The sequence below is a fragment of the Macrotis lagotis genome, chromosome 1, assembly GCF_037893015.1.
Source record: "Macrotis lagotis isolate mMagLag1 chromosome 1, bilby.v1.9.chrom.fasta, whole genome shotgun sequence".
Classification (NCBI taxonomy): Eukaryota; Metazoa; Chordata; class Mammalia; order Peramelemorphia; family Peramelidae; genus Macrotis; species Macrotis lagotis.
The window spans coordinates 430,241,928-430,253,202 of NC_133658.1; the positions used below are offsets into that span (position 1 = coordinate 430,241,928).

The 11,275-nt window shown below is 42.5% G+C and overlaps 1 protein-coding gene across 2 annotated transcripts in view; it reads left to right on the forward strand.

Annotated features, from left to right (window-relative positions):
- The window catches only part of AMN (amnion associated transmembrane protein), a 77,764-nt gene extending 68,930 nt beyond the window's left edge, over nucleotides 1-8,834 (forward strand). Inside the window, exons 8-12 of one of the 2 annotated variants that reach the window (XM_074213160.1) lie at nucleotides 997-1,079; nucleotides 2,511-2,718; nucleotides 3,678-3,858; nucleotides 6,950-7,088; nucleotides 8,635-8,834. In XM_074213160.1, coding sequence (XP_074069261.1) covers nucleotides 997-1,079; nucleotides 2,511-2,718; nucleotides 3,678-3,858; nucleotides 6,950-7,088; nucleotides 8,635-8,742 — 719 coding nt within the window. In that variant the 3' untranslated portion in view covers nucleotides 8,743-8,834. Of the gene's footprint in view, nucleotides 1-996; nucleotides 1,080-2,510; nucleotides 2,719-3,677; nucleotides 3,859-6,949; nucleotides 7,089-7,987 lie in introns of both variants that reach the window. The other variant, XM_074213161.1, reaches the window with a different exon arrangement.
- Nucleotides 8,835-11,275: the final 2,441 nt, after the last annotated feature.

An 11,275-nucleotide genomic window follows, 5' to 3' on the forward strand; every position in this document is an offset into this window, starting at 1 on the left:
TTCAGTTGTTCATGTCTGACTTTTTCTATCCCTATGGACCATAGTTTACCTTGCCTTTTTCTCCTCCACTATCTCGCAAAGTCTGTCAAAGTTTGTTTGTTGTTTCCATGAAACTATCTATTCCATCTCATCTTGTTACCCGCTTTTCCTTTTGCCTTCAACCTTTCCAAACATTGGTGTCTTTTCCAATGAATCCTGTCTTCTTATTATATGACCAAAGTATTTAAGCTTCAGTAACATTATTTGACCTTCCAGTGAATAGCCTGGATTAATTTCTTTAAGAATTATCTGACTTGATCCCCTTCCTGTCCAAAGGACTCTCAAAAATCTTCTCCATTACTGTAGCTGGCAAGTATCAATTTTGTAGAATTCAGCTTTCCTTAAAATCAAGTCTCACAGTCAAATTGCTCCCAGAAAAACCCTAGCTTTGACTATATGGATCTTTGTCAGTAAAGTGATGACTCTGCTTTTTAGTATACTCTCCAGATTTGCTATAACTTTCCTTCTAAGGAGCATACATCTTTTAATTTTATGGCTGTAGACACCTTCTGCAGTGATCTTTGATATAAAATCTGGCACTGCTTCCATTTCTTCCCCCTCTTTTTATCTGGAAGAGATGGAACCAGTTGCCATGATCTTAGTTATTTTGATATTAAGATTCAAGCTGGCTTTTTTGTACTTTCCTCTTTCATTCTCATTAAAAAGCTTTTTATTTCTTCTCCACTTTCTGCCATCATATTGTTCTCATCTGTATATCTGAGATTGTTGGTATTTCTCCCAGAAACCTTAATTCCACTTTTTGATTCCTCCAGCCTGGTGGAACATTATTGCCTTCAAGGATTTTACTTTCTAATAGGGGAAACAAGTTGTATATCAATAGTTATATATCAGCTCCAGATCAAAGTGAGGAAAGAAATGGGTTGGGTGGTGGGTCAATCCCTGTGGGCTCCCTAGAGGAGTTGGGGATCCACATTTTCCTCTTTTCTTGTTCCTCAGGAGCCATGCTCTATCTCAACTACACCCAGGCCTTTGATCTCCAGCAATACAAACGGAGGTTGCTCCAAACCTTCCTGGATCTGGTAGTGTGAATTTGGGGGTGAGGAGGGTTAGGGAGGGTGGGAAGCCTGCCAGGCCCCATGTTTCTTTCCCTGGGCTCTTTCCTATTGTCCCAGATGCTTCTCAGATTCTTCTGAACTAAGATGTTTGGCAAAGTTGAAATCCAATGTCTTGGGGACAGTTCTAAGGAAGGGTCAGGATTCCCCCATCCCATCCCTTCCCCTTAGTTATCTGCCTCGGTTTATCAATTCTGAAATTCATTCTTGGTGACTGACCTCACTTCTAGTCTACTAGAAACTTCCTTCCTCCCAGTGCTCCATACCCTCTCTCCTCTGGTCCTCTTTTCCCTTTCTCCTTTTATTTCTCCTCCTCTCTCTTTTCTCCCCTCTCTTTCTCTCAGTTTTTCTCCCACACTCTTCTTTCCTTATTGTCCTCTCCAAGCAGCTAGGTGGTACAGCAGATAGAGACTGGGGCTATAATCAGGAAGATCTAAATTCAAACCCCCCTTCAGACACATACTAGATGGGCACCTATCTCCTGGAATTGTTGTGGAGATCAGAGGAGAGATATGTAAAGTATTCTATCACAGTGTCCCACAGAGCTTTGTGAGCACAGCAGTGCTAACCATGAGGTTTTCTTGGCAAAGACCTAGCGTGGTTTGCCATTTCTTTTTTCTGGTGGATTATAGCAAACAGCAATTCAGTAACTTGCCCAGGATTACACAGACCATGGTGACTATAGCCATAATATTAAAAGATGCATGCTCCTTGAAAAGAAGGCTATGGCAAATCTGGAGAATTACTAAAAGGCAGATATGTCACCTTTCTGACAAAGATCCAGCAAGACTGGATTTGAACTCAGCTCTATTCTATTGAGTTATTCAGCTGTTGCCAACCTAGCATATGGTGCTCAATAAATGCTTGTCTCCTTTGTCTTTCCTCATTCCTTCCTTGCTTCAACTAGCCATGAGAAAAGAGTGGTCAGAGATAACTTTTCTTGTGTTGCTGACCCCTTCTTCTAGCCTCTGCTCCTTGAAGAGCCTTTGGAGAGAGAGGATCAAGTTTCCTGGGCTCCAGCCAAAGGGCTGAGGCTAAGGCCAGGTTTCTCACCATGTCCACCTCCTCCTCTTCTGACCCTCACTGAAAAAGTCCGATGCCCTACTTCAGCAAAGGGGCAGACTATCAATCTGTGCCATGTCACTAGGCTGTCCTTCACTGTCAACCTTATTGCTTCTATTTCCTCAAACTGAACTTAGGGAAGATCCCCTTCAAGATTTCCCCTCCCCCTCCCAGATGTCTAGTCTAATCCTATACCCCACATCTTCCCCTCTCCCTTGGGGTCCAATCCATACACATGCCACCCTCAAGCTCCCCACAACCTAGTCATTCTCTCAGGGAATAGCCTGTCTACCCTACTCTACCCCAGGTCATAGGCTAACTCCTTGCCATCCTTAGCCCCAGGCTTCGGGGGTACGCATGGCCATCTCAAAAGTAGCCAGGACTCCCATATTGAGAGGGTCGGTGCATGCAGCACGTGAGAAGAGGCAGGCCGGGGTCACGATGCAGATCCAGCTGGTGCTGACAGATGATGGACCTGGGCCTGAGGCAGGAAAGTCAGCAATACGTGTGGCCCAGGCCATCCTCACTGATGTGGCTGAGCAAGGTACTTACTGACCTTGATGTCCTCTCTCTCCACTCCCTGCCCTTATCAGACTTCTCCAAGAGCAGCCTAGACCCAGAAGGTGGATCAGGGCAGTCTCTTTGGAACCCTGACTTTCCCCATTCATGGCTCCATTCCAGTTGCTCCCCAAACCTTCCTCCACCAGGCAGCTTTCTTCATGAGTCCTCACAATGGGCTTAGGAGCTCCTTAGTTTCCAAAGTACTTCCCCAAACATTTTTCAGAGAAGGATATTATCCCCACTCTACAAAAAAGAAAACTGGGCCTCAGGGCAGGAAAATGGCTCTCCAGGTTCACACAAGTAGCATAGTGACAAGGGATACCTGGGAGTCCAGAGATACTAAGGACCTGCTAGATACCAAGGTCAGCTTCTGAGGGCCCCAGCTCCTAGGAGACTTTGCCTTCAGGTCCAGGGTTTTCATTTTTACTTTGTAATAAAACTTCTTTGATTGATCCTCCACCTCCTGATCTACAGTTCCACCATTCAGTGACAGGGACACTGGACTCTCCACAAGAAGAGAGCAACTCTAAGTAACCTCTTGAGAACACAGAATGACATGTTCCGTTCTGGATTCATTGAGCACAGCTGCTCATCTAGAACAGAAAATGTCAGAGCTGAAAATCTCAAGAATAAAGATTATTTAATGTCAGAGTTAGAAAGGACCATGAAAGGAAGGAGAATAAATGGAGGTGGCCAGCAGAGAAGAATGTTCCTCTGCCATCCTTGGAGCAGGCCAGTTCTCCAGAAGCTAAAACACAAACCTCTACAGTTCCCTCTCCAAAAAAAAAGAAGAAAATCCTTACTAGACACAAGAACTACATGCTCAGGGGTGACTACCACTCTTTGGTGGTCTTCCTGTTAGGGAAAATTTCATAGAGGAGGGGATGGTATTTAGGGAACCCTTCTTTATTTGATATGTCCTATATCTATTCTCCTTTTCAGGGGCAGCCTTTGGGGTCCTACAGGGGGATGTAGAGTATTCAGGCCTCAGTGGCTCTACAGCTGGGCTTACAGGATCAAGCTCAACCTCAGGCCTGGTGATTGGCATGATAATTGCCTTAGTCCTGGGGCTGATGGCTCTGCCTGTGAGTCTTCTGTTCCTTCACAGAACTGGACGGGTCAGGTAAGAGTGAGGTGCCGGGGGGGGGGGGTCCTCATCATCCCATTACAGTCTGTTCTAAGGTTTTCCTATGTTCCCAGACCTATGTTGTGGAATGATATAGAAAGAAGAATCAGGGTCCCGACCTCAAAGAATTCACAGTCTAGGGCAGATGGGGGAGGAGTAGACCTGCACTCTGTCCTAAGGAAGTTCACAGTCTGAGTAGAGACCTGCCCTGCAGAGATATGTAATTTTCATATGGAATTTGATGAAGTGTCATACACAGAAGCTGAGTGGCAGAGGCTCTGAGGGAGGTCATTGAGGGCTGGAGCTACCAAGGAATGCTTGCTAAAAGGAGAAACTTGAAAAACATGTAGGCTTGGAAAGAACAGAAGGGAAGGGACAGGGCATTCCAGGCCAGAAAAGCAATGGAACCTAAAGTAGGTCTGATGTATCCTAGAGATGAAGGATTCAATTCAGTTGAAGCAGAAGAAGCATGCATGAGGGTGAGCCTCCAGAGATGAGGCAAGAAAGGTAGATTGACCAAATTGCAGAGAGTCTTAAATGTCTAACTTAAACACAGAAAAACTGTATTTCCCCCTATAAGCCAGTAGACCCCATTTATTTTGAGTATCAGGATCCCTTTGAATATCAAGAAACTTCATGGATGCTCTCACACAGAAAAACAGTCACTGCCTGGAAGCTTGCATTCAACTAGAAAAGGGGGTATCTTAAATAAAGTAGGCAATAGAATACAACTGTTGAACTGAACATATAAATAGAATAAGCAGATCCACAATAATTTGAGGAGGGACAGTGTAGTAACTAATAATATGAGGATGGTACCTTATTTGGAAGTCTTTGGTCTTATCTACATGAGAAACCTTTATCTGGTTTTTTTTAACTCTCAATTCTGAGTTAATTCCTTCAACTAAATCTGGTTTTGCCCCCTTAACAAAAGGATAACCACTTTTTATGGGTAGGGAGACATAGGATAGAAAATTCAGAGTTATGTTTAATATGGTTATAAATATAGAGTTTATATCAGATTGCTTTCAGTCAAGGGCAAGGAGGAGGAAAAGGAGGGAGGGAGAAAAAATTATAAAACTCAAAACCTTGTAAAAGAAAATGATTGGTTAAAAACTACTATTGCATATAGTTGGAAAGACAAATAAATAAAATATTTTTAAAAAGAAGAAAGAAAATTCTCCCTGAGGAAAGAATTAGAAAAAAAGAGATTGGACAACAGGAGGACAGAATGTCCTCCATAGTAGGTGGCACTTTGGTTGAACTTGAAAGGAGCCAGAGATAAGAAGAGAGAGTTCATGGGGGCAGCCTGTGCAAAGGCCTTGGATCTTATAGAAAACCAAGTTTGTGGACCATCAACTAGGCTGCTTTGATTGAAGCTTTGAATGAATACATTCAAATACATTTGTATATGACTATTGTGTAATAGCAAGGATATAGTTGAGATTAGATGACATAGATTTGTGGTTGATTTTGTCAACATCACTGTGGTACTTTAATATCCAGTGCATGTATATGTCTTGGCATCACCACCCCACTAATGTCATGGTTTTCTTCAAGAACAAAAGACAAACATCATCATCAATTTGTCTGATCATTACTCTGATCTAGTCAAAAACTTGAAAAAATAAGAGACTGTTACCTTTGTACAATCATCCTTCCTCCCTAATACTTTAGGGTCCTATCTTGCAGGAGTTTCCCCCCTGAATTGTCTATCCAATTTCCTCAAAGAAAGTTATTAGCCCTTTGATAAAGGGGAAAACCATTTAGTGGAGTGGATTATCTCAGAATTGATAGTTTTGAACGAAAGGTAAAGGTTTCTCCTCTAGGTAAGATCAAGGGCTTCACACTAACGTACTGTCCTTATATTATTCTGCAATATGTAAACTCAAGAGAAATTTGCTCCCATAATGTATTCTTGAACCCCTTGAATGCTCCATGATCCCCAGGAGCCCTTGGACCACAGATTTCAAAATCATTTCTCTAGATGATAGGAGTCACTGAAGGTTTTTGAACAGTAGAGTAACATAGCCAGACTTGTGCATTAGGAAGATGACCAGCAGCCTGTGCAGTATGGACAAGGGTTGGATGTCCCCAGAATGGTCCCAGTGGGTTTGGGGTGATCAGAAGGCCCCTTAAAAACTAAGTGACTTGCCCAAGGTCCCTTAGTAGTGATGGAGGTGAGGGGGACCTTGGAAGTGAACTTGCTGAAAGACTACTCCGGGTCTTAGAATAAGTTGTGGGTAGCAATAAGAACATGAACCTTAGGAAACAGTGAGGACAAGGCAAAGAGACTCAAGGGAAATGAAATATTTTCTTTTCCAACAATAAAAGGACTCCCTCAAATTTAATATCCAACTTACAACATGATTTACAGGTTACAAATGCTTTCTCAGCAAGGTACAGTGATTTCTCATTTGGGGTAGCCAAGTGGTACAATTTATATTGTGTTGGACTGGGAGTCAGGAAGTTCTGGGTTCAAATCCTGCAGCAAACAGTAGCTGTGTGACTCTGGGCAGTCACTTAACCTCTCTTATCCTCAGTTTCTGAGAAATGGGGCTAATAGTAGTACCTTTCATAGGGTTGTTGAACAAATGAGATAGCATAGGTAAATTATTTTTGCAAACTTTAAAGCACTGAATAAATGTGTGCTGTTATTATTTCCATCTGTCATCCTGCTGTAGCCATCTTCATCTCCCCAAGGAATGATACAGGGAAGGATGGAAAGAGCAGAGGATTTTGACATAATAGGTCTTGGGTTGGATCCTGTCTCTTTTTCTTTATTATCAGAGGATCCTTGGAGCTCACTTCTTTCTCTTCTGGACCTCATATTCTCCATCTGTAAAATGAAAGATGTCTGGCTAGATGAGACATTTATCTCTTCTAGTTCCTGCTTCTTTAATTTTCAATATCTTACCAAAGAGGAAACTGAGGTTCAGAGAAGGGTCAGTCATCCAGTGAGTCACTAAGTTGAGGTCAGCCTCTCCTTATTACTAGAGGGGATTAAGGTGGGAAGGAAGATTATGAGGACCCCCGTAATTATCTTCTTTTTCAAGGCTCACCTAACACTCACTTTCTTGGTCTACAGATTGTGGCCCCTGTCGATCCCCATGCTGCTGCAGAGATCAGAACCTGCATCAGACCAAGTGAACCTAGGCTTCAACAACCCCATTTTTAGCAATCCAGCCCCTGCCTCAGTCCTGGATCCTGGTCCTGATGTGGAAGGGGTAAGCAGATGTGTCCATGGCAAATTACAGGATCACATAACAGGATCAAAGAACAAGAGATTAGAGGTCAAGCCTGTGGTTGTTGAAAGTTGCACAACCTGGGGGGAGGAGCAAAATTTATTTGGAAGGAAACCACAGGTCATCACATAGGAAAGTCAAACTTGTGAGTCACTGAAGACGGCACTGCTGGAAGTCAGTCTATAAATAATTGGGGACCCCTCACAGGTCAGCCTCCCTTCTCCTCAGTGTTTTTGGTAGGATGGAGATTTTGGAGAGATGTGTTCTGGTTTTTGGCAGAAAACCATTGAGTCTCTCTACACTCTTTTACCCTTATTCTCATTTCCCTCTACCAAAAACTTCCAGGAAAAAAAGGTGGGTTTTTTGGGGGGGTAAGGGGGGGTTAGTTATGCCTAAATTTCTTGGATGGTCTCTCCTGGCCACAAGCTGGGGGCACTGAGGTCATCTGACTAAGAATTTTGGTTTTCAAAGAGCTGGGAAGGATGTGAGGCTGTCCTTAGGGGCTTGGGGGAGGGGAATGAGTTGTGAAGAAGAGACAGAAATTATCAGAGTGATGGTGGTTTTAAGTTTCTTTATGGTTCATGTCACCCAGGAATTTTTCCATCCTGTCCCTGTTCCTTTCTCTCTGTCTGGGTGGGTGGATTTTCCTTTCTTTGACTTTTTATTTATGCATCTGTGCCTCTAGGATTGCCTCTTTTTTGCTTTTCTGTCTGTGTTTTGTTCTGTTTCCCTTTGTGTCTCTGTTATCTTTCTACATCCTGGTGTCTTTTCCAGTATCTCTTTCCTTTTATTCTTTCTGCATCTTCCTCTGTCTGTCTCTCCATGCCTTTGTTTCTCTCCCTTTTCATCCTTGCCCTTTTTTTGGTCTCTCTTCCACTTAGGTTTTGGAAGATACTTCTTTTCCAACAAACTCCACCAGAAATAGTGGCAGCTACTTCACTAACCCCTTGTTTGGAATAGAAATCTAAGGTCCTCCACTCTGCGCCCTTGCCTCGATGAGGCCCTGTGAACCTGACCTCTATGTGGAGGTTGGAACTACCTGTCAAACCCCTTTCTGTCTCTTGCTTCATCTCCAAGGTGATACCTGACCCATGGCTCTCCCCACTCCACCCCAAAAACTTTAATTTCTCTGGAAGGATGGATGGGAGGAAGGGCAGACTGTCTCCCTTGATAAGGGGCATCTTCTGAATTGCCTTTCATTCATCGTTCCCCAGTATAGGACACCATCCATGCACTTGTATATCTTAAAATGGAAGCCAAACCTCCCAGTTTTCAGATCAAGTCATGCAACCTTCTGGGTGTTCAGAACTTGGTGTGGTTCCCTCAGCCCAAACTTTGCCCTAGTTGCCCCTCACTCCCATGAAGTGGATGGTTATTCATTTTGTCCTCCCCACAAGAATTACTTCTTTCTCAAGTTCAAGACCTGACAGTGACACATTGTATAACCAACTTTAGGCAAATTTCCTTCTTTCTTTGAGTCTCAGTCTCCCTCTTCTGCAAAATGATCTTTGTTTCCCTCTCACTCTAGGGAAGGCTCAGGGTTCTCCGGGAAGAAACTAGAGTGAAGGACTCATCTTCTAAGGTCGGGGACGGACAGGGAAAGGGAAGTCTGACCAAAGGCAGATGGTGGGGATAGCACCCCAACCTTGTCATCACCCAGGGAAGGGCTAGAGAAAGAACCAGAGTTGACCTTTTTCAATAAAAGATGTCTAACTGATTGACTGTCAATGTGTCTTGATATTTTCTGATTAATGAAGAAGAGTAGTTGGTGGGCTAAGTCATTTCTCTCTGATTATTGTCTACTGAGGAAGTGGTCATAGAAATAATACTAGCACTTTATTAAGCAGAGAAGGCATAATAAATCTGCTTCAAGCAAATCAAATTGTGGATTGGAGGGAGCAGTGGATTCAGAGTCAGAAAGACCTGGGTTCAATTCCTATTTTTATACTATGTGATACTATACTATTTGATACTTTGTGACCTTGGGCAAGTCCCTTAATTTGTTTCCTCATTGAGTTTCATTCCAGCTCTAATTCTATGATATTACAATCTGGGGCAGATGAGTAGCACCATAGTGCTTAGAGAGCTAGGTCTAAGCTCCCTGAGTTAAAAATCTGGTCTCAGATACTTACTAGCTATGTGATGCTGGTCAAGTCACAAAGCTCTGTTTGCCTCAGTTTCCTCATCTGTAAAATGGACTGGAGAAGAAAATGGCAAACCACTCCAGTATTCTTGCCAAGAACACCCAAATGAAGATTTGGACACAACTGAACAACAAATTATCCTTCTTTTACTTTACAGTAAATTTACATTTTACTGTAGTCATTTACAGTAGTTCTCATCGTCACAAAATGCATCTTCTGGTGACCTGCCTCAGGATGGGGGTGGCAGGAGTTAATAGTACAGGTTGTGGCCAAACCCATATCTCAAGCAGCCCAGGGTCCCCTCTGGATTATCCCACTAGAGAAGACAGATTCATCCTTTTCCTCTTTACCAGGATTACTAGCATGACAAATCAAGGGATTTTGTGTGTGTGTATATGTATATGTACATGTATGATACTGTATGACCTTAAGCAAGTCTTTTCTCTTCCCTGGGATTCAGTTACCTTCTCTGTAAAATGAAGAGGTTGAATCACACAATCTTTCTTTCCTTCTGGATGGTGAAGAAATGTTTCCTTTTAGAATTGGGGGAATAACTCACAAATTGTTCTAGATCTGGGATTTCACTGGTGTAAGGGGCTCAAGATGAATAATGTGCTCCCCTCCAGAGGGGCACCTATTCTGAAATGGACAGGCTGAGAGGACTGCCTGGGATTCTGAATGGCAAGTCAGATTCAGCAAGTACCATAAGAAGTGGAACTTCAGTCCAGGTTATTCTGACTTTGAAGTTGGTTTTTTAACCTCTGCCACCCTCACCCTCCTCCTATATCCCCATGTTGTCTCTGTTGTGGATATATAAGTTTATCTGAAAATTGGTAAGAAATTTGACAATCTTTCATGCAAACCTTATGGACAAGATGGAGTGAGGTGAGTTGGAGAGGAGGTGGGTTGGAAGATAGGACATTTCAGAAAGATAAACCTAAAAACCAGTGATTAGTGGATCTATACAGCATGAAAGGGATCTCCCATGAAGTGTTCAGGAGAGTTGCATAGTGCTTTAATTTACAAAGTCTTTCATAATCTTCTCATTTGATAACATGGAGAATGTGGAGTATGTCTTCTTTTTTATAAGAGGGAATTGTGATCCCTGCTCCATTAAAGGTGAGATGAAAGGAAGGTTCACATGGTCCCAGATGAACCTTAGAAAGGTGACAAATGGGGAGAGCGGTGTCACTGTTGAATTTGTGGATTTCCTGTTTCTGAACTGTAGCTCAGAGGCTAAGCAAGAACTAGAAAGAAGAGGACTAGAAAAGAGGGATGAGTTCCTTTGGGATTGTCTCCTAATGATCCCTCTACTCCAGGATCCCAGGGCTTGGATAGTGATCACAAAAGCTGGCAACTAGCCACAGCTAACCCCACAGTGGTGCTAAATTGTTGGTATTGATCCTAGTGTTGTGTCATATGTATTCCAGGCTAAGAGCTATGAAGGGTTAACACAGAAATAGTTATGTGCTTTAACAAGCAAGATGTGCTTCAGAGCTTAGACAAGGGAGTAGCTGCATGTCTGAGCTAAGGAGGTACATTCCCAGGCTCAGATAGCGCATTCTGAGATAATTACCTTCTGCACTCTGTTTATCAAAACACTGTTTGGTTCTCAAAACAATCACCTAAGACATACACAAGGTATGCATGTGAAAAAAATGCTTGCTAAAACGCTGATGTAATTGGTTATGTAAATGTAGAGTATAAAAGTATGTATCCTGTGATCAATAAACAAACCAGCTTATGCATCATATTGATGTCGGCCTGAGTTCCCTCCTCTGGACTCAACATCCTAGTAAGTTCTTAGCATGTGTATACATACATACATACATACATACATACATATATATATATATATATATATGTTTGGAAACAAGATAGATATACATTTGTGTTATATAAATGGGGGTGGAGAATTCTGGTGGTATGAAGAGATGGGAAGTCTTTATTTTTTGATTTCCCTTGGTCAAGGAGAAAAATAAATCAACAAATATTTATTAAGCAATTACTACATGTTGAGCTATT